General features: G+C 45.0%; 1 protein-coding gene across 2 annotated transcripts in view; it reads right to left on the bottom strand.

The window, feature by feature from the left end:
• The window catches only part of PRPF3 (pre-mRNA processing factor 3), a 1,104,158-nt gene that overhangs the window by 40,312 nt on the left and 1,037,629 nt on the right, over positions 1 to 26,217 (bottom strand). Inside the window, exon 17 of one of the 2 annotated variants that reach the window (XM_069649725.1) lies at positions 6,292 to 6,396. The exons of the other annotated variant lie outside the window; for it this stretch is intronic. Coding sequence (XP_069505826.1) covers positions 6,385 to 6,396 — 12 coding nt within the window. The 3' untranslated portion in view covers positions 6,292 to 6,384. Of the gene's footprint in view, positions 1 to 6,291; positions 6,397 to 26,217 lie in introns of those variants that run through there. 2 annotated transcript variants of the gene reach the window in all.

Below are 26,217 nucleotides of genomic sequence, written 5' to 3'. Positions count from 1 at the left end.
TTGATGGCCAAGATCTTGTCCTCCGACGGAAATACCTTCTCGGAGCACGTGTCCCAGATGAGGCCCAAGAATGTCGGGAGTCTGCATGGGCTTCAGCTGTGACTTCTTGAGATTGAGCGAGAAGCCCAGATCGTGCAGCGTGTTCATAAGGGCATGGGAAGAGTGGTGAACCGCTTCCCGAGAAATAGCCCTGACGAGCCAGTCGTTGAGGTATGGGTAGATGTGGAGGCCTTGCGCTCTGAGGAGGGCAGCCACTGTATTCATGAGCCTGGTAAAAACTCTGGGGGCCGAGTTGAGGCCAAAAGGAAGGACCTTGTATTGAAAATGGTAGCCCATGATCCTGAACCGAAGGAAAGAACGAAGGGGCTACCAAATCGGGACGTGTAGGTACGTGTCCTTCAGATCTAGGGAGCACATCCAGTCTCCCTTGCACAATGTCTCTACTACAAAAGCTGGAGTAACCATCTTGAATTTCTGCAGGGGTAAGGAGAGGTTGAGGGTGGAAAGGTCCAGCACAACTCTCAGGCCCGCCTGGTGGTTCTTCTGAATGGTGAAAATTCTGGAGTAAAAGCCCAAGCCTCGCTGGGAGGCTGAGATTTCCTCCATGCCTGGCTCTCTGTGAGCGACCGGATCTCCGCCAGAAGAGTTGTTGTCCCAACTTGTGGGAGTGGAGGGGAGGAGTGAGGAGAGGCTGGGATGGGTAGGCGGTACCCCGTGGATACTACGGAGAGGATGAAGGGGTCCGCGAAATTCTGGTGCCAGAAATGTGCATGGAGAGCAAACCTGGAGACACGTACGGACGTGCCATGCCTTCATTCCCTCGGAGGCTGTCGCGGAGGCGGGGGACTGGAAAAAGCCCTTACTCCCCCCTGCCTTTTTGTTGCTTGAGCCGGTTCCGAGATGGTGAGCAGTCCCACTGCCTGGATCTCCGTTCCTGGAAGCCGTGGAACCGTCCGTACGTACGCCCCCTCTTGGAGCGCTGCTGTGACTGGGTGTAAGACTTGGGCGTGGTCTTTGTCAAGATGGATAAAGTCTGAGCTGTTTTTGAGCGGTTTCTCTTCTTGTCCAGCTCTTAATCCGTGGAGGAGTGGAAGAGGTCCCCCCCTCAAATGGCAGATCTAATATGCGTTCCTGGACGTCCAGGTTGAATTTTGTTGCCCGGAGCCAGGCTGTCCTTCTCATGTCCGTGGCGATACATATGGCAGAGCCAGAGGTGTCAATATGGGCAACGTGGATTCCATGAGGTCCTGCGCCACCAGCTTGGCCTCACCCAGTCCCGCCTTAAAACGGGATTGGCTCTGTGTAGGGAGTTCCGGGAGGAAGTCTGCAATTTTCTAGCCATAAACTTTGGTTAGCGGCAGCCAGCATGGCATCAGCGTTGGCCTGAAGAAGATGCAAGGACGAGTTGGAATACAGCTTCTTCCCATAAGCCTCCACGATCGTCTCATTGCCTAGCAGGGTCGCAGAGGAGGAGGCTGAGGACGACTGCGGCTTGGAGTATAGTGATGCCGCAGCGATCACCGAGGAGTGTGGCTGAGGGTGGGCCGATAGCAAGAGTGTATCCCCCTACATCTGCCTGTACTTGGCGTCCAGGCGTCGATTGACCAGCTGCACCGAGTGGGGCTTGAGCCAACTCTTCGTGGCCAGGGAGACATTGGCTTGCAGTGGAATACTGGCGTTGCGCGAGGCCTTCAGCCAGCACCCCCTCTGCTGGCTGTTCAACCTCGGGTTGGGGTAGGCCCAGGTACTCCGCCAGCCCTGCAAGACGTTCGTGCAAGGCCCTGGCTGAGGATGGCGTGTCCGGATCCTCCTCATCCGGATCCTGTGGATCCTGCGGAGGTTGAGGAGTAGCTGGAGCGGGAGGCTGGGGTACAATGACCGCGGCCGGAGGCTGAGGAGGAGGCGGGTACGGAACCGCCTGAGGAATCAGCTGGGGGGGGGCAGAGGCAGCGTCTGCGCCGGGGCGCCGGAGCGTGTGGTGCCGCTAGCATCGTTTGTTTGTTTCTTTATTTGTAGCGCGCGCCGGAGCTATCAAGGTGCGGAGACCAGGATATTTTAGGCTTACAAAGTTACATAATAAAGGCTCAAGGAATTTACAAAATTACATATTGAAGTATAGTATAGAAGGCACAAGGAGTTCGCAGAATTACATATTACATACTAAAGTATAGAGCATATAGGTTGTATTACAGAGCATAGCAGAGATAGCAGAATACACAGCTAATAAAGATGAAGTTGCAGACAATTTCACGAGAGAACAATAATATTAAGCGATATCTACAGTTGGGAGTCATGAGGGTCTATTAGAGTAAGAGAGAGATCAAGGAGGGGCTGATAAGGCGGGAGAGGTTAGAAGGCCTCTCTCTGGTCTGGTTTTAGAAATCAGACGATTTAAACCAGTTGATAATGTTTCACCTGAAACGTCGGTATGTTTGGTTTTCCCTCACGGAGGCAGGGAGTTCCATAGTTGGGCAGCTTTGACAGGGAAGCTATTTCCGCCAATGGTAGCTCGTTTGAATGGAGGAACTGTCAGACAATTGGCGTGAATCGTTCTAGTAGGTCGGAGTGTCGGTCTTTTGTTGAACCTCTCAGTGAGGTAGAGAGGTGCTGCATTGTTGAGGGATTTGAAAGTTAGGGAGGCAGTTTTGAGTTTGACTTTATCAAGAGTAGATAACCAGTTATTTCTCCTCTCTGTGGACATGTGATCTTTTTTGGTCATTTCTAGCACCGCTCTTAAGGCATTATGGAGTATTTGAATTTTCATAGTAATATATTTGTTAGCTCCAATGTAGAGAGTGTTACAGTAGTCCAATTTAGATATCACAAGAGCTCTTGCCAATGTGGTACAACTGCTTTTTGAGAGGAAGGGTTTAGCTGATCTGATCACCACGGTTTACGTATAAACTGGATGCCATAGCATTCACCTGTTGGTTTGTAGTCAAGGTAAGACCAGAGTCAAGGTAAAAACCTAATGTTTTTACCTCCTTCATTACCCTTGATCGTGTTGCCATCTATGTTGAAGGAGGTATATTTCTGGCCAAGTTTGTTGATGTTGGGTGTGGTCCCGAAGATGATGAGCTTCGTTTTATCATTCAGGCACAGGCCATGGAATACCATCCATGCCCGGTTGATGAGGTATATCTTATTCATTAAGGCCAAATCCTGGTTGTAATCCCCTGTAAGTGGGAAGAGAATCTGAATGTCATCTGCATAGTTAGCATAGGTGACACCAAGAAAACCCAGATTATCAAAGAGGGGCTTGGTAAATATATTATACACAGAGTCAGTGAAACGCAGGAACCCTGGGGAACACCGCATGAAATAGGGATGGGATCAGCTGCTTCTGAGATGGAGAAGACTCATTGTTCTTTCACTCAAGAAAGATTGAATCCACGCTATGGCGTTTTGTGAGAAGTGGGCAGCTGATTCTAGGTGGTTGCAAAGAACAGTATGATCCACCAGGTTGAACGCTGCTGAGAGATCTAGGAGTAATAGGGTGCATTTACCCTGATCTCTCAGTTTGTCAACTTGGGCCTTGAGGTCAATGAGTGCCGTTTCAGTACCATGCTGAGGTCTGAAGCCTGATTGCCAGGTACCCAGAAGTTTGTTCTGTTCCAAAAAGCTCTGAATCTGTAAGTACGCCACCCTGTCTAATATCTTAAGAAGGAATGGCACTGTTGTAATTGGTCTATAGTTAGTGGGTATAGCAGGGTCAAGTGTTTGTTCAAAAGAGGGAGGACCCAGGATTCCTTGAGATTACTTGTGATAGTGCCTGAGGTAAATGACGCTTTAATAAGCTTAGAGATAAAAGGTCAGAGATCTCTTGCAGGTCTTTTATAATTTGTGTGGGACATTTGTCTCCTCAGCAATTAGAAGGCTTGAGAGTATTATTTTCTCAACTCCTTTTATAGTAATTTTGGTGAAGTTGAAGCGGAATTCTGGTTTGGGTGGGATCAATACATTTCTAGGTTTGATACTGGATGTTGGTATGTTTAGTTTTTATTTTGGCAATTTTTACTTGAAGAGTGGCAATTTTGTCAATAAGTGCTTTCTGTATGTCTATGCACCATGTCTTGTCTTTGACACAGTTATCAGGTGTAGAAATGGGGTTTTCTAATTTCTTTAGTATAGCGAAAAGTACCTTAATACCTGATTCAGCTTGTAGTAACCTGTTGTGAAAGCTTTCTTTTTTAGCTCGTCTTATTTCATTTTTGTATTTTGCAGAAATGTTAATAAGGTTCACTTTATTCACCTCAGATGGTGTTGACCTCCAGATGGATTCACTTTTTCGTTTTTCTTTCCTCAGTGACTTAAGGTATTGTGTAAACCAGGCATTTAATTGTGCTCTTAGCTTACTGCTCCTCATTTTTAAGGGGGCAATAGTATCGAGGGATACTGATACAATTTTGTTGAATTCATTCACTAAAGTAGATGGATCAAGTGAGTCTGGAAGGGAGTTTAATGTAGGGAGTATGAGTGGTAAGAGTGTCTGAAGTTATGTTCTTTTTATTTATTTCTGGTTGGACTGGCGGGTGCGATGAGGTTGTTTGGGACATGGTTGATTTTAGTGTCTATGGTTTATTGGTGTCTACGATTTTAGTGTCATAGGGTGGACCTCCCTGATGGCGTCCTTGAGGATAACCCCCATCCGCAGTGACTTCATGAGCCGGAGGAACCTCTCGAAGAACCCTTCATCACTGGCCCGGAGAGGTGGTAGGGGGTACTGACTGGGTAGCCGGGAGCTGCTGCATACCATGCCCATATGGACGCAGTGGGAAGCTGCCCTGCGAATTAGGAGGATAGGCTGTAGGCCACGTACCTGGTTGAGGCCAGTCCCACCTCGACAAGTTCTTCGCCGAACTCCTGCAATGGCTGACGGGTGCATCTGTCTGGTCCGGCAGCAATTTTGTAGAGCTGCCTGCCACGTGTTGCTCGGCTCGATGGGCCCAGCCTCCTCCAAGACTCTTGCGTGTGGAACACGAGGCCTACCCTGCCCCTAGGGCCTAGACCCGGTAGCTGTGACACCCTTGACCCGGGGGTCGGAAGAGCTGCATTTAGGTGCCCCCTCTGACGAATTGCCTGTACTAGGGCATAGCCCCTCAGCCATATTGCTGGTACAAGGGCGGAGGCCCCTCGGATGACAATCCAGTACAAGAAACATCCGGTTCCTCAACACTGCCACCGGGAGGATCCAAGGATCCCTCAGCCCGAAGGCCGGTAACTGCAGCAGCCTCTGTGCAAATGCTGGTACAAGGACCTGAACAGTGTCTCGTGCACGGGAGAGTCCTGGGGCAGGCGTCTCCTTTGCGGGGTGCGATGGAAAATAGCGGCCCTACCTTGGGCCTGGCTCGGTGTTTCACAAAGTTCTTTAGGTCCTCTGGAGGCGACTTCTGGAAGAGCTCCCTCCACCGGGCTAGTCTGTTCTTCAGCGATTTCGATGCAGCGAGCCACACACTGTACAAGCTTTCCAACCATGGTCTGGGCCAAGGCAACGTAGGCTGAGGGCGTGGGGGTCTGAAGTTGGGAAGAGCCCGTTGAAGGATGGACACCTGCTGAACTCTGTGGAAGTCAACATGTGCCAGGGAGGAGCGCGACGCCTGAGGACCAAGTACCTAAATAATAAGAAAGACAAAACGGACGTGGAATTACATGGCCGAAGCAAAACCCAGCAGCATTGGTGAATTCGGCCCATTCCCATCGATGCGGAAAAGGGGACTGAGGCGTGGCGCCGGACGGCGGAGTCAAGGCAGCGCCTGCTCCCAGGGCCTCACCCCAGCGCGGCTCTAAATTTAAAGGGGAAGAACTTTTTTTTTCTGGTGAAGGTTCCGTCTCCCGTCCCTTGGAAGGGACGCCCATGCAGTATGGAGGAAAGGGGACGGGGCGTAAGAATAATGTGTGTACAAGTGGTAGCATAGAAAATAAAGTATTCCTTTTTTTTTCCTTCTGGCTTCCACAGCTTTTGCCCCACTGTCTTGTCCTAATCTAGGGAAGGAGTTGCAGGATCACTGCAAGTCCATCAGTCCTTAAATTCGAATCTAAAAGTCTGACTACTCTTTACATGCCTTTTCTTGACTCTCGGTAATTGAGCTTGTCTGCACCAGTTGAAATTCTTCACTTGCTTCAGTATGGATAGCTGTAGGAGGTCAAGGGTTCTCCTTTGAGGGGTTTGATGTGTAGTTGGACCCATGCTCTCATCCCTCGAAACTTCGCAGCAGTAGAGCTTACTTCTTCCACCTCTTGGGGGCCCTCAAAACTGGGGGTGCTGCAGCTACGTATTAATTTGCGTACCAGCACCAGGTCCCCAGGGTACAAGCTGAGAGGCTCGAGTGTTTCTTCCGAATCAACGGGCTGTTCATCCTTTTTATTTTCCCTTGACCCCTTCCGTCAATTCTGGAGCTGTTGAGACATAAAAGAAAATCTTTTAGTCATCGTTTTCAAATAATCATGCATTTTATCGCCTAGAGTCCTCGCTACAGTATGGGCATCTGTATTTGCCCTTGTTGGGGGAGTGAGAGGAGTTCTCATACGGTGCCCAGTCACCAACCCATGAGGAGTCAAACGGTGATCTGAGCCTGGCTGATTACACAGTGCATGAGGCAGGCAATGGAACCATCCCTTCTTTAAAGTAACCTTCAGCTTCGCTATTCTTTCAAAAGTCCATTTAATTTCTCGCTGTTAGGGAGAATGTTAATTTCTGTGCCAATTCCCTTTAACCTTAGAGACCCCCAGCTCTTTTGCTGGACTTGGGGCCTTTTAATTTTTACTCCCGAGTGAGTGGGATATTTTCCCCCACTGCCTCATGTGTTTTTCTGACTAGGAATGTTGGCTTCTTACTGTTTAATGGAGTCTGGTAAACGCCACAGGCATCTGCCTTTTGCATAGTGACAGCACCTTTTGTGCAGTGCCACTGAAGTCCCTTGGACTCCTCTGAACATTTAAATACATTCTCTTGGGTGAACTACTGTTCACAAGAGTAGTAAGAGGAATTTTGTCTTACTTTTCTTTTGTGGGTCCAGCGGACACTACCCTATGTGGCGTACTGGGGGGTTACATAGCAACTCCTTATCCCACTTGTCAGTAACTAACTTGAATGGCTTGTGGCAGTGGTTTCTTTTTGAATTTCTCAGCTGCAGTACAGCACATTTCCAAAATGGCCCCAGTCTTTTTTCGCCATTTCCTGTCTGTTAGTTCCTTCCGGGCTTTTACTCTGAGCCAGGTTTGAGTGCATTTTGCTTTGGCGGGCTTCAGACCTGAAGCCTGCCCAGGCTCCAGTGTGTCTGGAAAGGCAGGAAGTGAGGGAGGGTCCCTCAACTTACCTGTCTTTTGTCTCTAGGTGTGCCTGAGTGAAACCAGTTCTGATTGGCCAGCTGGCTGTCCTTCAGGACAGCCACCCTGCTTGGGTGATACAGAGCCCTAGGGTTATGAATGAATGGGAACTTGCTTAAAAGGCAAGGATTTTGGGACTAGAGGCAGAATCTACCACTGGAGGACAACATCCGCCTAAGAAAACATTAATAGACGCCCCCCGCCCCCTCATGTATTTTTCTGTGATTTGAACTCTGTGTATCTTTTGGTTTTGGAGTCTGTCAAACTCCATGGGCATCATCTTTTTACATTGTGGCACACAGCACCTTCAGTGCAGTGGCACAGGGAAGTCATTCAGATTTCCCAAAGGTTTACATACCTTCTCTTGGTTAAACTACTGTTTCCAAGAGCAGTGAAGTGAAATTGACTTTACTTACATTTGTAACTTTCTAGAACCAGCACACACTCTTACAATAGGGTGCTGGAAGGGTTATGTAGTATCCCCTTTCTCTAGTTTCTCATGTAACAATTTTATGTTACCCTTTCTACAACTAATGGCTGGTGGCAGTGGTTCGGGCTGCAATTGCAGCTGCAGTAAAGCACCCATATGTGCTCATTTTGTCAAAAGGGCGCCAGTCTTCTTTTTGTGCCATTTCCTGTTGGAAAGGTCCTTCTTCAGATTTACTCTGCGCGCCAAACCATGTTTGGTCCTTTTGTTCATTTTGTCTTTGGCAGCATTCACCCGTGAAGCCCGCCTCTGGCTCCAGCTTGTCTGGCAGGGCAGGAAGTGAGGGAGGTGCCCGAAACTCCCTGTGCTTAATCCCTTTGGTTACAGGAATTAACCTAAAGGTGAATGGCTGTATGGCTGTCCTTGGAGGACAACCACCCTGCTGTGTGAGGGACGGCTAGGCTGCGAATGAATGGGAAAAACCTGCATAAAAGGCAAGGTCTTTTGCTTGGAAGGCATTGTCGACCACTGGACAAAGGAATCCAAAGAACTTGGAAGAGACTCATGCTGCAGCTCCTGGACCGTTGGTTTGCCTGGTGAAGCCGTGCTGCAGTGCTGAAGCTCCGAATTCCCCTTGACTTCTCCCCTTTGGTTGGTGGGACCAATTGACTCAAGACAAACTCATCTGGAAATCCTCTCGGAGCTGGCTGTACTTGCATTGCTGCTGCAAGAACCGATTGCCAGGGAGAGGAACACCAAAATCGAGTGGGTCTTTAAGTCAGACCCGAGCTTGAGGAACATCCTCCGGTCTCCCATGAAGCAGGACTGACCAAGCCTGAGCCACAACAGAGTGCTGGACCCCAGATGCGAGGAAAGCCCATAAGGTATCTGAGAATCGCAGTGGTGCTATTCCTGAGAAGCTGAAACTGGGAAGTGCCGCTGATCTGAAATTTGCCCATTGCTGCCGCCGACCTTCAATTGATAGTGCAGGAGTCCCAAGACGTCCCCCCCCCCCCCCCCTTGTCCTTACGACTGAGGCCCAGGAACAACAGGATCTGCAGACATACAACAGGAACAGAAGCCAGCTGGAACCAATTTCTTCAGACCTAAGGTACTGTAAACTAAGGGGTACTTACCTCTTGTCGCGTAGCCTTGCTATCTCTCAGTTGAGACTTGTCTTGGTTGCTTTTGCCTCACAGCTTGTGGTCCAACAGTGATTTCATTTTCTACAAAGATTTCTAAAACATTGGGTAAGACTATTTACTTACCTTCAAGAAGTGCTTCAGCTCACCCAGACTTTTTGCTCAATTGCCATTGGCTGTCCTGGCTCCCTGAAAGACTAACCTCTGACCTGGTGCTTTAACTATCCTTCCAAAAAGTCACATTCTATAACTTGTGTAGCTGGGAAAAGGTTAATTTACTTTGCATTGAGAGGTTCAAAAGTATTTACCTGCTTAAGAATATTTGTTAACCATTGTTTTATTCCCTAACCTTTTCGTTTGGACAACAAACTCAGTATTGCTCTAAATGTACCAGTGATAAATTAATGTCCAGAGTGTCCTAGTTATTTAAGTTACCTCAGGGTGTTGGAAGTGTCCGTTTGCCATCCCAAATGGGGATCTACTGATTTATTGAAACTGAGCATGTATTTTTGAAGTATATTATAAGTGTTATATAATTGCTCCCTTCTAAGGCAGGCTTAGTCAACTGACTGTTAAATTACTAAATGCTTGTTTAATCAAGAAACCTTGAGTGAAAGTGTTTATTTGGATACTTGTCACTGTGAAACTATCTCACAACACTATAGCTCACATTGACCCCCTCTTGAGATAAGTACAAGATGATGAGGAACCTTTAGGGGATATGAATAGTGGACCCCAGCGCCCTCAAGTCTTTGCGGTTCATAAACGAGTAGTGTTGCATACATATGAAAAGTAGAAACAGAGAAATAGGTCCCTCCACTCAGTTCAGTATAAAATGGTGCAATGTTTCATATTTGTTTATGCGCCACAAGAAAGTAGTGATGTCCCACAATAGTTCATGTGAAACCCACTCAAGTTATTGAGTGGCCATTTTCATTTCTTAAAGTGGCCCTATGTGATGACACGTGTTTGAGACCACAGCGCCTCTCTCAGATCAGGGCTAATCTTCAAACCAAAAATGTTTTAAGTTTAATTCATCAATTCTAATTAAATTTTAAAAGAATTAATGTAACAGATAACCAAATGCCAGGCATTGTGAGTAGCCCATGAACCAAAACAGAGTCAAAACACAATATCATTTTACATTTGTCATTGCAGTATCAAATCATAACAAGTGGATAATCCAATTGGTATTTGGAATTCATTTTGAATTGCTTTGTTCATACCAACACAGACATGAGGGATGGGGAAAGGGAGGGATAGTTAAGGAAAGAAAAAGAGAAAACACAAATGTGAAGGAGGAGAGATGAGAAAAAAATCTGTAAATGTCTCCAATTAATAGATTTGTAATTCACACACGAAAAGTATATATATTTATGCATTTGAAAGGGCTTGAAAAATTCAAAATGTCATGGGTTAAATACCCGCCTGGTAAGTAAAAGCGTTGTATGTTAATATGTATATTCATCATCATGTCTGCAGTATTTGTATTATTTAGTCCAATATTAATTGCATAGCTTTGATTGTGTCGAAATTTAAACGTTTCTTATTTCATTTAGAGTGTCCATGAATGATTGTTGCAAGATAACTTGGACAATAGCGTGCGTTCCCCAGTTTCCTCATTTACCTACATGAATGGTCATCCGAAAATGCCATTCCACTGCGTGTATCGCATATTCATTATATACACTCTTCCTGTGCCGTACAGAGCCTAGACATTCTAGGGCTTACTTCAAAATTCCTTGGCTTTTGCCGTCACTGTGTTAGTTTCCACATTCTAACGCGGTCCGATGCCTAGTGGGTTTTGTTTGTTGAACGTAGTCATGGAAAGCCATGTTTTGGGAATGTTGCTATAGCTTTTCAGTGGAGAACATGTTCTTAATTTATCTTACACTTTCATTTAGATTCACCCAGTTTAAGAAAACAAATTATTTAGGACATAACTCTCAATCAACCCAAATTCACGAGGTTGTAATGAATGAAAAAAAAATCAATATTTGACTCAAAATCAACCGAAAGAGCTTAAAAAAGGTACATGCCGTCTGTTGAGCGTAATAATCAAAAAAGTTGATTATAGTGCAGCATAATGTGATGTGATTAAATAATATTAAATCAGTATCGAGTTGGGTTCCACCCTCAAGGTAGGTTGGCTGGATGGAAAAGCGTGCGCTGCCTCCAAGCAAAAATATCTTTAAATTAGGATTTCCAATTAACTAAATAGTAGGAGTATACATTCCTAATCATAATACAAATTAAATATCAATTGAGATACCAAAAAATATAGTTGCAAATTGCGGACCAATTACATCTACCTCAAACACTTGTCTCCTATGAATTGTGTTTCATACAGATATGTTTTTCATTGTAAAGATTCAATAGAGTATGCATAACTCCACCTACAGAAAAGACGACATCTCATTATCAGAATTCAGGCCCCTCTCAACCGTTCTAAATTTACAATTCAGTTTGGCTTCTTTCTGCCTTAGTCTTTGTTTCTGATTGCCTCCTCTAGGTCCTAGTGTAACCTTTTTGCGACCAATAAACTTATCTTTTTTGTGACACAATTGATGGTTCAGCTGCCAATGTTGAGCTAAAGGCAATGTTGTGTCCTGACTCCCAATGGACGACATGTGTTCACGTATCCTTACCCTAAGTTCTCTAATGGTACTGCCTATATAGACTAGTTCACATTTACATTTGATGGCATAAATCACAAATTTAGATCGACAATTTATATTATCTGTAATTTTGATCATGATTCCATTAGAGTCCTTAACAGTTCTGTGTTGTGTAGTGCATATTTGCACATGGAGCATGTGCTGCACTTTCTGAATCCTGCAGTCAATTGTGGCAACCATGTTGTTGCCGATATCGGTTTGGTATCATGGAGGAAAAATGGACTTAAATTAGTTTTTAGTGTTTTCGCCCGCCTGAAGATGAATGTTGGAAACTCTTCAACAAAATCCTTTATGTACAGATCCAATTTTAGCAAATACCAGTTCCTTTTCAAAATCCTCCATAGTTGTGTATTGTTTGCACAGTATGTGGATATAAATTGTACTTTGTCCGGATATTGGTCAGTCTGAATTCTTGGTGTTCGAGTTAGTTCTCCATCTAGTTTTGTGCTTTGACTTGTGCTGTTACGATGCATATTTTTGAGTACCCTCTAGCTTCAAACAGAGTTGATAACAGAATACATTCATCCTCAAAAGTCATTTGCTCTGAACAGTTTCTTCATGCCCTAATGAATTCCCCCTTAGGGATGTTCCTTATAACAGGGATGTGGTGACAACTAGTCGCATAGAGTGTCAAATTCACTTCTGTTTCCTTCCTATATGTTTTGGTCATCAGTTTATTGCCAGGTGTGTGTGTGTGTGTGTGTGTGTGGGGGGGGGTGTGTGGGGGGGGTGTGGGTGGGGGGGTGTGTGTGCGGGGGGGGGTGTGTGTGCGGGGGGTGTGTGTGTGGGGGTGTGTGTGTGGGGGGAGTGTGTGTGTGGGGGGGGGTGTGTGGGGGGGGTGTGTGTGGGGGGTGTGTGTGGGGGGTGTGTGTGTGGGGTGTGTGTGTGGGGGGTGTGTGGGGGGTGTGTGTGGGGGGTGTGTGTGGGGGGTGTGTGGGGGGTGTGTGTGTGGGGGGGTGTGTGGGGGGGGGGTGTGTGTGGGGGGTGTGTGTGGGGGGGTGTGTGTGGGGGTGTGTGTGATTGTGTGGGGGGTGTGTGGGGTTTGGTTTGTGGTGTGTGGGGTGTGTGGGGGTGTGGGTGTGTGCGCGCGTGCGTGTATATACGAAAGAGGAGATCTCCTTATTGAACAAAGGCTTTTCTTTTGCCCCATCCACCGAATACAACATGACTGAATTGCATATAGACCAGTTCAAATTTGTAAGGAAACTTAAAATAAGCAAATATTTTGCTACCCAAGTAAGCAAACATACCCGAAAAACAGATCAAGTAATTACAAGTGAACCAACTATTGAAGATTTAAACAACATTCATCTTCTAAGATCTTTACAAGAAATAGACTCTCCGGTGCATCAAATCATACAAGAATTATGAATACAGCAGCAAACTAGGTTAACTTCGGAATAACTCAAAGCCAAATCGAAATTTATGCCGCAACTGGCACCAGAGAATCTAGTTGATGCTTTCTACAAAGCAGTCACAAAGGATCTGAAAGACATCACGGACCAAAAAAGGAAAATCCCCTCAAAGAAAATACAGAAATTCAAATACAACAATTTAACGCAAATGGAACGGAAAGTACTTAATTTGAGACAAGACCCTAAAATAATAATAAAAGAAGCCGATAAAGGCGGGAACATTGTTGATTTGATTTTATTGTTATAAAGTGCTACTAGCCCATAGGCCTCAGAGCGCTACATAAAACAAAAACTTACAAGACAGCATAAATAAAATAAATAAGATAAATACGTAGTAACAATCCAAAGGTGAGAGCAACAAAGGGATACATAAATACATAGGCATTATGGAGACATTGAATAACCCAACGCCAGTCTTGAAGAAGGGAAAATAAGCGGGAACCATTAAGACAGAATACAGCAAGTTACTACTATAAATGGGCAGCAGCATCAAACAATAAGCCCAAGATTCGTGGAACCCATAGGCAGATATTTAACACGTTTCAGGTACATGGGCAAAGTGCCAGTTCCACATCCCACCAAAATACAGTCACTATTCACTTGAGAACACCATTTGGCCAAGTCAATTCTGCGCAAGAGTTTCAAATCAGAAGAACGCACAACGCTTGGCCCTGTTGTTGCACGTAGCCAGGCAAGGACTTTATTGCGGAGTGCCTCTCTGGGTTTGATCTTAGCTAGTTTAGGGACATTAGAAATGACAAAGGTACGATTGTCCAACACCAGGGCCTTGATGTCTTCATTCTCCAGAGGTGGCATGTTGAATTTCCTACAACGTGCATTCTGTCGTTCTGGGTTTCTGAGACTACTGATATCCAGCTGAATCTGCTGACACAGGCATAGTAGGGAGTTCCGACAGACCAAAACTGGGTTTCTGTAGAGACTCATTTACTAAAGGAGAGGGAAAAAAATACATTTTTTCAAGGGGGGCATTGGTCAGTCCTGACACCAGTACATGGAACCCTCATCGGGTGGGTAGAATTTTCAGTTTCTTTATAGAGAAAATCTGTCTGAGTAGACCAGGTGACTTTAACCGTAGGTCGTACACTCTTGAATGGGGTATTATCTGCTTCAAACCAATCGGTTTGGGAGGAGTAGGATAAGATACTTTAGTACTAGGCGACCCCATCACAGATGGAATATTGTCTGCCTGTGTATTTCTAAGAAAAGGGAGCGCATTAAGTTTTTCTGTAGAAGTAACAGACGTACGCCATGCGTTAAGGTCCTCAAGAGTATTACAGTTATTCAGTTTTGTTTCAAGAGTCTGTTTGAAGAAGCTCCAGTGATCAGGCATACAAAACGTGTCAATATTCTTCATTAAAGCAGAAAGCGATGGCAGAGGCAAGATGGGGGTAAGAATGTTCACATTCTCCCCTGAGACAGTGTGTGCCGATATGGTGCGGAATAGCCAATCCCCATTAGTTTCAGGGGTTGAGGGAGGCACTTGGAAGGTTTTATTGATGTTATCTTCACAGCTAAACATTACTGGTAAGATAGGAAAAAAAGGAGTAGAATTGTCAGCCTGCAAATTAGGACTGTCAACGTGGACTACCCCATGAGCTGCATAACCTTTATTAGTTATGCCCGTAGTTACTGGGCTCCTTGTGAGAGGCCAGACCGGCATCGGAGATCCTGCGAGACTCCTCTGGAGAACCTAATGAGTCCGGCACTGGCTCTTAGTGCCTGGTACGAATGCGCTCTTCTACGAGAGCTATGGGCTAACACATCAGCAAGGCGGTCCTTTTTTAAAACCAGAGAAGGGGCCAGCATAGATTGAGGCATCATTGAGGGCAGACTAACTGAAAGGCAGGGTGCTTTAGCATAAGAACGCTGGTTTTAAGAGTGAGTGTGGTCACTGTGTAAAGAACGATAAAGAACAGTAAAAAGGCAAACCTGTGGACTATGAGCAAGGCAGCCGAAGGCTCAGGGCACCAAACCAGACTGTTGTGATGAATAGACAGAGCATCCACCTTATGGCGATTTTGAGATTTGCAAAAAAAAAAAAAAATAAATCGCAAAATTTGCCATTTCCAGCAATTGCCGCTATAAATCATTAAATGAGCGCGAAAAAGACACGTTAGCTTAGTGTGTCTTTTTTCGCACTCATTTAATGATTTGGAGCGAACACAGCTGACTGCTGATTGCAGCAGCTTGAGGGTTAACACCTCCGGCTCTGCGTTGCAGGCCCAGGACTGGGGGAGGGTCACGCAGGCCTGGGAGCTGCACAGCATTTGGCTGTGACCCCAGGCACCTCCAAGGCTCTGAGTGCCCGCCCTGCCGAGCTGACAGAGTTGGTGAAGCGTAGGTAAGCACTGGCCTGTCCGCTCATCTGCCCCCAACTCAGAGCACCCAAAGAGGCCACTGGACTGTTTTCATTACTGGCGCTCGACAGGAAAGTAAATTACTTTCCTGTCGAGTGCCGGAAAAGAAAGCATAAACTTAATGCTTTCTGCCGCTCGTCTACAATTGGTATCATGCAGCCCAGCCTCAAGGCTGGGCTGCATGATACCAATTGAAGACTCTCGTAGCTGTATTAATTTCAAATTGCTTTACAATTATTGTAAAGCAATTTGAAATCAAGGCTGGGCTGCATGATACAAACGCTCGTAGCTGTATTTGTTTCAAATTGCTTTACAATTATTGTAAAGCAGTTTGAAACGAATACAGCTACGAGAGTCTTCAATTGGTATCATGGGCTGCATGATACCAATTGTAAAGCAATTTGAAAACGAATACAGCTATGAGCGTTTGTATCATGCAGCCCAGCCTTAAATCAAGGCTGGGCTGCATGATTCCAATTGAAGACTCTCGTAGCTGTATTAATTTCAAATTGCTTTACAATAATTGTAAAGCAATTTGAAACGAATACAGCTACGAGCGTTTGTATCATGCAGCCCAGCCTTCAATCAAGACTGGGCTGTATGACACCAATTACGCACAAAATTGGGTGTTTAAATTTATGAAAGGCAAATGCCATTCGTCCTGTGCAATTTTGGTGGTTATGCAAAGCCAATTTAGTGATATATGCTTATTTCACCTTGATATGCTATTTTCTGATGACATCACATGCCATTGCATTTGTTGATGAGTCCCCCCACTTTAATTTGTAGGACCTGACCCCTGGTAGTGTTGTGATGTCATTTCTGTTTGTGGGTGTGTTAAGTCACCATGTGTGGGTGGCATAACCAAGGAATGATGACCACCCAAGAGAGTTCATTGTTTGGCTAGGTATTATGGGCTTGCAGTTACTGCCACTGCATTGCCCCTGTGTCTTGGGCCTCACGGATTCCTTCCATGGAGAAGTGTAGAGTTGTTCCTCCTCTCTCCTGGGGTCATAGGACAAGCGAAAAGCAAACCTATGGGCTTCAACCAGGGTTACACTTTTGAATTCAAGCCTATCTGTTTATTTGCTTTCCACTGGTCTGCTGGAAGTAGTGGCGCAGCACCATTTCCATGGAGCTGATCAGGCAATATCCCCACTCCCCCACCACAATCCAAAATGTTAGGCTGTGGTGACTCGACCTGGCTGTCCTACAGAGTGTGGCCAGACAGAACACAACATTTTGTTCCTCACTAACAAAAGCCTTGCAATTACTTGGTTTTAGGCTAAAAAAGATGTTAAATGATATATTTTTCAACATTAGAAAATGCCGCAAAAAACGCAGTTGTGTGCCGCAATTTTTTTCTTATTTGTGCCGCAAAATGTTCCATTTCATGCCGCAATTTTCTGGAGGGTCTGAATAGAGATGACTACATACGAATAGCCAATAACCATTTAGCAACTCCATTTTGCTACATCAAACTTCCAAAAATACAAACAAATTGGAAATCGTACTTGAACTAAAAGAATCAATCCAAAGCTGGCATCGCCAGGGACTTATAACAGATGAGGAGAAGAAATTTTTTAGCGATCAAGCAACCTGTGTTGCCTACAATGTACTTTCTACCGAAAGCGCATAAGGCTTTCTCAAAAATACCAGAAGGAAGACCTATTTTAAGTGGCATTGGGTGGGCAACAGAAAACATGGTAGAGTAAATAGACAGCATATCGAGACCCAGAGTATCCAAAATTAAATCCTACCTCAAGGACACGACAACAGCAATTGCTAATGTATCGCAAGTAAATTGGAAACCAGGATACTTACTAGAAACATGGGACGTAAAAGCTCTCTATACTTCAATCAGGCATGAAACAGCACTTGAAACAATCGAATATATTTTCCAACAAGATTCAGCATCCAATTACCATTCGGTCAACATGTTGAAGGAGATGCTTTTAATAACACTGCAGAACAATGTATTTCTGTTTAACAAGGAGTTCTTCAAGCAAACTAGAGGTGTCACTGTGGGCATCAAATATGCCCCTGCCCTTGCCAACTTAGTCATGTGAATGTTTGAGGATAAGTACATATGCACGGATGAAACATACAAAACCAATACCATTTTATGGACTAGATATATTGATGACGTTATGATGATCTGGCAAGGAACCCAAGAAGAACCTGACCAATTTATGTTGAGAGCCAATTCCAATCCACTAGGCATAGAATTTATTGGAATGAATAGCAACAGTGTTAACTTCTTGGACTAGCTGTCACCACAACCCGGTTATAAGGAACATCCCTAAAGGGGAATTCATTAGGGCACAAAAACTGTTCAGAGCAAATTACTTTGGAGGATTAATGTGTTCTGTTATTAACTTTTAAAGCTACAGAGTACTCAAAAAAATGCATAGAAACAGCACAAGTCAAAGCACAAAAACTAGATCGAGAACTAAGTCTAACACCAAAAATTAAGACTGACCAATATCCGGACAAAGTACAATTTATAACATACTGTGCAAACAATGGATTTAAAAAATGAACTGGCATTTGCTCAAACTGGATCCGCACAAAGGATTTTGGTTAAGAGTTTCCAATATTCATCTTCAGGCGGGCGAAAACACTAAAAACTAATTTAAGTCCATCTTTCCTCCAGGATACCAAACAGATATCAGCAACAACATGGTTGCCACAACTGACTGCAGGATTAAGAAAGTGCGGCACATGCTACATGTGCAAATATGCACTAGACAACACAGAACTGTTTAATGCCTCTAATGGAATCAAGAACAACATTACAGATAATATAAATGGTCGATCTAAATTTGTGATTTATGGCATCAAATGTAAATGTGAACTAGTCTATATAGGCAGTACCATTAGAGAACTTAGGGTAAGGATACGTGAACACGTCGTCCATTGGGAGTCAGGACAACATTGCCTTCAGCCCAACATTGGCAGCTGAACCATCAATTGTGTGATAAAAAAGATATAAAGTTTGTTGGTGTCAAAAAGGTTACGTTAGGACCTAGGGGAGGCAATCAAGAACAAAGACTAAGGCAGGAAGAAGCCAAACTGATTTGTAAATTTAGAACCGTTGAGAGGTGCCTGAATTCTGATAATGAGCTGTCTTCTTTTCTGTAGATGGAGTTACGCATACTCTATTGAATCTTTACAATGAAAAGCATATCTGTATGAAACACAATCCATAGTAGACAAGTGTTTGAGGTACATGTAATTGGTCAGCAATTTGCAACTATTAGGATATAATTAAAGATATATTTGCATGGAGGCAGCGCACGCTTTTCCATCCAGCCAACCTACCTTGAGGGTGGAACCCAAATCGATACTGATTAAATATTATTTAATCACATCACATTATGCTGCACTATAATCAACTTTTTCGATTATTACGCGCAACAGACGGCATACACCTTTAAGCTTTCGGTTGATTTTGAGTCAAATATTGATTTTTCATTAATTACAACCTCGTAAATTTGGGTTGAGTGAGAGTTATGTCCTAAATAATTTGTTTTCTTAAACTGGGTGAATCTAAATGAAAGTGTAAGATAGATTAAGAGTATGTTCTCCACTGAAAAGCCATAGCAACATTCCCAAAACATGGCAGCCAGAATAGAAACGGAGGTAAGAATACTCCTGTTTCCATGACTACGTTCAACAAACAAAACCCACTATGCTTGGACTGTGTTAAAACGTGGAAACGAACACAGTGACGGCGAAAGCCAAGGACTTTTGAGGTAAGCCCTAGAATGCCTAGGTTCCGTACGGCACAGGGAGAGTGTATATAATGAATATGCACTACGATACGCAGAAGGGAATAGCATTTTCGGATGGCCATTCATGTAGGTAAACAAGCAAACTGGGGAACGCACGCTATTGTCCAAGTTATCTTGCAACAATCACTCATGCACACTATATGAACTAAGCCAGGTTTACATTTCGACAATCAAAGCTATGCAATTAATATTGAACTAAATAATACAAAAATATACATATTAACATACAACGCTTTTACTTACCAGGCAGAGATTTAACCCATGACATTTTGAATTGTTCAAGATCTTTCAAATACAGTCATACAGCATAGGTAAGAGGTGGCTATCCACCCATGAGAAAGTGGCATCATTGTGCATAAATATATATACTTTTCGTGTGTGAATTACAAATTTATTTGGAGAAACTTACAGATTTGTCCTCATCCCTCCTCCTGCACATTTGTGTTTCCTCTTTCTTTCGCCAACTATCCCTCCCTTTGCCCATCCCTCATGTCTGTGATGCTATGTATAACGCAATTCAAAATGAATTCCAAATACCACTTGGATTATCCACGTGTTATGATTTGATGGTACCGCAGCGACAAATGTAAAATGATATTGCGTTTTGACTTATGTTTTGGATCCTGGGCTACTCACAATGCATGGCATTTGGTTATCTATGTTACATTAATTATTTTGAAATTTAATTAGAATTGATGAATTAAACTTAAAACATTTTTGGTTTGAAGATTAGCCCTGATCTGAGAAAGGCGCTGTGGTCACCGAAACACTTGTCATCAAACAGGGCCACTAAGAAATAAAAATGGCCACTCAATTGAGTGGGTTTCACATGAATTATTGTGTGACATATCTACTTTTTTGTGGCGCATAAACAAATATGAAACATTGCACTCGCTTGAGATAAGCCTGGCTGCTCAGTCACTCTACCAACTTGTGTAGTACATGATTATACCAAAGGTTGGGTTAACTATTGCCAGGAGGATAAAAGGCTGGTGCAGTCTCCCACAGAGTACTGCATACAATCTTGCCTAACTCTGACCATCGAGTGCATTGTCTTCCAAAGTGTGAATCTGGCCAAAACTTTGGGGGCATCCACAGAACCCTACAGAAGCAGGACATCTTCATCTAGAGACCCTTCACCAGAGTCCAGGACCGAGGGATCAAGTTACTTCCAACCGGAGCTGTTCGTTCTTCGTAGGCGCCGAGAAAAAGGTGCCAAAACCACAAAGGGCTGCTGAATCCAGGAAAATCCATTGCTGCAGAGTCCCTCTCCTGAGTGCTGACGCAAGAGCCCGTCAGAAGTCCTCCCTTTCGTCACCACGACCAAGGACCAGGAACAAGGCATCCAGCTGCAACCAATTCTTCAATTCTCAGCTACTGTGGGGGTTGGGGTACATCTATTTGCCATTTGTAGTGCTTCCTAGCTTGGGGAGTACTATTTTAAACCGTTTTGAGTTGATCTCAACTAACCTACACTGCCTCCCAGCTTGTGCTTCTTCAAGGCGGCTCCTCTTGAGCTTCTGTGATTTTTCTGCTGAACTACTGACTATTTTAAAACATTAAACACAAGAACTTTGAACTGGCCCATTGACTTTGGGTGTCCTAGATCTATAAAGGCTTCGCTCCTGAACCTATTGGCTTTGGTAGTGTGTGTTCCCTCACAGGGTTTAATTGTTGAACACTTATTGCTGGGATAAAAGACTGCCTACATCACTCTGGGAACATCCAACTGTTTTACTACTGATCAAGTATATTTCTGACCTTTCCCTCCTTGAAACTCAATATTGTAATGGTGATCACAAATGAGTGCTAATACTTACCTCAAATGATATCACTCAGTGGGCTGGAACATGTTTAGCATAAGAAACGTTTGTTCACCTACTTTGTTGCACTATATAATACATTACTCACCGTAATCGTATTTCTGATGCTTGTATCTGCTTAGTTTCACATGCTGGGCATAGGCCGACATCTAGTGGAAGCTGTGGAGTATTACAGTTGGTTTTTTGAAACTCGAAAATGGGCGTCGACACAGGGCTTGCCAGTAATACTATCCCTAGTGTGACGTCCACTGTACCCATGATCCCTCACGCGTGTAGGACCCTCAGATTATATTTTTCTGACATGAGGTAGCATGAGGAGTAGCGCGAGTACAAATAATCCAAGCAGATAGAAAGAAAGGTAAGGCTACAAGCATCCATGCGCCTTCTCTCAGAGGGGAGGAAGGGCGGGCGCATGTGAATCTAAGCAGATACAAGCATCAGAAATACGATTACAGTGAGTAATGTATCCCTTCTGAGGCTTGTGGAATCTGCTTAGATCACATGTTGTGCATAGATTAGAGAGCAGTACCTGAAGAAGGAGGTGGGATGTGAGAAGGGTCATGAGCAAATAAATGTCTTACAACCGCTTGTCCCACTTGTGCATCTGTCTTGGAATGTGTGTCAATGCAGTAGTGCTGAGTAAAAGTGTGAATAGAGCTCCAAGTAGCTGCTTTGCAAATGGTGTCAAGGGGTACATTTGCAATGAAAGCCAGAGTGGGCTCAATGCCTCTTGTAGAGTGGGCTTTTGGCGTGAAAGGCAGAGTTTTTTCAGAAAGGGATTAACACAGCTGGATACAGTTAATAATCCACTTAGAGATGGCACCTTTAGAGACGCGATCCCTCTCTCTGCCTGTAGCTACGGAGACAAAACAGTTGGTCTGTTTTCCTTAGCGGTCTGGTCTTGTTTACATAGTAGAGGACCGCCCTACGCACATCTAGGGTGTGTAGTTTCACCCCAGCCGAGCTTTGTGGGTTTTGGAAGAAAGCGGAAGCTCGATGGACTGGTTCACGTGGAATTTGGAAATAAACTTAGGTGAGAACCTAGGGTGTGTACGCAAAACAGGTTTATCCTTGTGAACTGTAAAGAAAGGATCTTGCACTGAGAGCCTGAATTTCACTAACCCTTCTTATGGATGTAATAGCTACTAAGAAGGCTGTCTTACAAGTCAGGTGTTTGAGACTGCTTTTATGCCTGGGTTCGAATGGGGGGGCCCATGAGTTTAGCTAGCACCTGCGCCGGGCTGGCTTTCGACGCCGTGTTGCTGTAACGCTCACCTGATTCCCGCAGAGGCGCCGGTCTTGACTGGGTGAATGCCGTATCTTCAAAGGTGATGTGTAACACACGGTTGGCTCTTTGGGCTGGACCTCTGTTCACTGTATGTCTGACTCGAAGAGTAAGATGTCTGCAGATAGAAAATATGGGATTAATGAACTGGGGTTATTGGGTGCCTCTCTCCTCTTCCCTTTTTCTTCTCCTGTAGAACCCCAAAGGTTAACGCCCTCACCTTAGGTAAGTGAACGCCGAGCTCTCCATCTGCCTCGGGGCAGGGTGCCGTAACCAGTTTCTTCACTGGATAAGGGTGCAGGCCTCTTGACCTCAGAGGACTGCTGTCCCTCGTTAACTGCACGAACGGTAAGTTCTGGGCACTTCAAATGTCTTAAAAGTCTTTTGTAATGATATCTCTTGTTTTGCAGGGTTCCGGCGATGGCGGATGGCGGGCTGATGAGAGTTGAGGATCGAACCCGCGTGAGGAATAGAAGCGCCTGGAAGCACGTAAGTAAGCGCTTGTAGCCTGCTTCACGATGCGCACTAACTGTCCCTTTTATCTTGCAGGTACAAGTTCGGAGCTTTAGAGAAGCTGAAGGGTGCTGGAATACCCACTGGATTCGGCGTGGGAAGGAGTAATGGCACGTGAGTAATAAAGTTGCCCAATGTCTTTAAACGCACCTTCTTTTGTCTTTCAGATGCGGGATGCAGCGCCGAAGGCCTCCGGAGTGTGCGAAGAGTTGGTAAGCTTTTGTCTTTCAGATGCCGGAATGCAGTGCGAAGACCTCCGGAGCATGCGAAGAGTAGGTAAGCCTTTGTCTTTCAGATGCCGGAATGCAGCGCGAGGCGTTGGTGACAGCCGATGGACCAGGTAAGAGATGCGCTGCCACTGAAGACCGTAGTGCTAACCTGTTCTTTCTTTGTCTGTACAGGTGCTGCTGAAGACTGGATTCCAGGATGGTAAGCCTTTGTTCCCTTAGGCCCAGGATCAGGAGCAGAAGACACGATGAGCGTTCTGCTGCAGAGAATGCAGAATAACGCAAAGCAAGATTCAACCATCGTGTGTGGTTTAAATAGCCTCCTCTAGTGCTTAGGTGTCTCCTTCCACAGCCACGCCTAGGTAAGAAAAGAGTTCCTGCTTTCCAGAAGAGTTCCAGTGTTCTGAACCTAGGGAGTGGCTCCTGCCCCACCCAACAGGAAAAGTAAGTAGTCCCAAACAGAAGAGGATCAGGGGTTCAACTGGGAGGTAAGTAAGCAGCATGGTCTGCTGCAGGTAAGTCCACCCAAGCATTATGAGCCCGGCGCTTCCAGCGCTGGGACTGGGCATCTTTATGAGCCTGGTGCCACTGGCGCCAGGACAGGGTCCAAAAGGTCCCAATTGGGACTGGCTGGCACTCGGAACCGGGGTTATGGGTCTGCTTCCAAGGGAGTCGGGCAAGTCCTGATCTTTTGGAAGCAGAGCTCATGACAGCACCCCCCCTCAAGGCCCCTCCCAAACCGGGCTTCTCCGGGGGTTTGGGCTTGTTAGGAAATGTTCGATGAAATCTTTTGATTAGACGAGGCGCGTGGACATATTCTGCAGGTTCCCAGGATCTTTCTTGGGGAACGTAGCCTTTCCAGTCAATCAGGTAAAATAGTTTAGATTTGGAGATCTTGGAATCCAGGATGCTTTTGACTTCAAACTCGAGTTATCCATCAACTAGAATAGGTTTTGGAGATGTAGTTAGTCGGGTTTGAGGTTGCACGGGTTTTAATAGAGACGTGGAAGACCGGATGTATCTTCATGTGAGGGGGCAAGTCCAACTTGACCGCTACTGGATTTACTATGGTAGTGATGGAATAGGGACCAAGGTATCTTGGGTTGAATGTGCGTGGTCCTTTTAGAGGTAGATATTTGGTGGATAACCAGACTTGATCTCCTACTTGATATTGGGGGCTTCCTTCCGATGTTGGTCTGCTCCTTTCTTGTATTGTTCTTTAGCCCTTTGAAGGTGAGAAACGGCTTCCTTAAAGGTTTGGGTTATTGTAGAATGCAGGTGGTCTACTGCTGGTGTTCCAAGATCTTGGAGTGGATCCAACTCCGAAGTTCGAGGGTGACTACCGTATAAAAGAAAAAACGGGGTCTTCCCAGTTCCCGAGAGGACAGAGTTATTGTAGGCATATTCGGCTATCCAATGGATATCTTTCCAAGTTTTTTCAGTTTGTTGTAGCATGCAGCGCAAATACTGTTCCAGAGTTTGATTGGTCCTCTCGGTTTGTCCGTCGGTTTGAGGGTGGTGGCTGGTCGAAAGTCTCACATCAATTTGAGCCGACCGACAGCAACTTCGCCAAAAATGAGAAATAAATTGACTACCTCGATCCGAAATTAGAACTGAAGGAAAACCGTGCAGTCGGACGATGTTTTCGAGAAATTCTCGGGCCAGAGTTGCTGCTGTTGGTAAGCCTTTGAGTGGAATGAAATGCGCCATCTTGGAGAATAGGTCCACGATTACTAGGATCGTATTGTATCCGAAGCATGGAGGTAGATAGGTGATGAAGTCCATAGAAAGCGTATGCCAAGGGCGAGGCGGGATGTCAATAGGGCGTAAGAGGCCGGCTGGTTTTTCCTTTTGACTCTTGTTTTGGGCGCATACTCCACAGGACATTATAAAGTCTCTGATATCTTTTTTCCAAGACGGCCACCAGAAGTAGCGCTTGATCTTTTCCGAGGTCTTGGTCATACTGGGATGTCCTTCCATTAAAGAATCGTGATAACAAGAGATTACCTTTCTCTGTAAATCTGTGCTGGGCAAGTATAACCGTTCTTGGAAATATAATAGGTTGTCCTTCACCGTAAAGTCCTTTCCCTGCAGATGCCAATTCTGTATGTCTGCTGGAGTTACCAGTAGCCTGGCTCTATCCTTAACTTCCTCTATGGATTGTGTGGCGATTTCACCTACAATTCTTTGTTCGGGAATGATAGGTACAGGTTTAGGATTGATGAAATGTTCTTCCACTCCCATCCGAGAAAGGGCATCAGCTTTACTGTTTTTTGTTCCAGGTCGATAGGTAATTATGAAGTCAAACTCGGCAAAGAATAGTGCCCAACGGAGTTGCCTAGAGGATTGAGCTTTTGCGGTTTTCAAATATTGCAGGTTTCGGTGATCTGTAATCACAGTAACGGTGTTTCGGGCCCCCAGAAGATAATGCCGCCAAGCCTTAAAGGCGGACTTCATAGCTAGAAGTTCCTTATCAGTAATAGTGTAATTGATTTCAGGAGGCGAGAATTTGCGGGACCAAAATGCCACGGGATGCAACTCATTGGTTACTGGGTCCTTTTGTGATAGAACTGCCCCCATGGCAAGGCTCGAAGCATCAGTTTCAACGATGTAGGGGAGTTCTGGGCGAGGATGTTTTAAGATCGGTGCAGAGATAAATCTAGTCTTCAAATTCTGGAAAGCTTGTTCCGCCTCGGTAGACCATTCAAAACGTTTGTTTTTCTTTAACAAGGCGGTGATGGGCTGGACTATTCGAGAGAATTCGGGGATAAACCTGCGGTAAAAGTTAGCGAAGCCTAACATGCTTTGAACACCTTTTACGGAGGATGGCGATGGCCATTTGAGAATTGCATCGACCTTCTTTGAATCCATACGCACTCCGCTAGGTGATAATATGAATCCCAAGAATTCAACTTCAGTCACGTTGAAAACACATTTTTCCAACTTAGCGAAAAGTTTGTGTTGACGCAATCTCTCGAGGACCATTTTCACGTGTTTCCGATGTTCAGTTTCCGATGAAGAATAAACGAGGATGTCGTCAATGTAAACAACAACACACACATCTATGAGCTCTCTGAGGACATCGTTCATAAAATATTGAAAGGCGGCCGGGGCATTGCAAAGTCCGAAGGGCATGACCTGATATTCAAATAGCCCATACTTTGTGCAGAAGGCCGTCTTCCATTCATCGCCCTCTTTTACTCGTA

The sequence above is a fragment of the Ambystoma mexicanum genome, chromosome 1p (assembly GCF_040938575.1).
Source record: "Ambystoma mexicanum isolate Mex_15411 chromosome 1p, UKY_AmexF1_1, whole genome shotgun sequence".
NCBI lineage: Eukaryota > Metazoa > Chordata > Amphibia > Caudata > Ambystomatidae > Ambystoma > Ambystoma mexicanum.
Note: the sequence above shows the minus strand (reverse complement) of the source record. Positions and strands in the feature narration are given on the sequence as shown.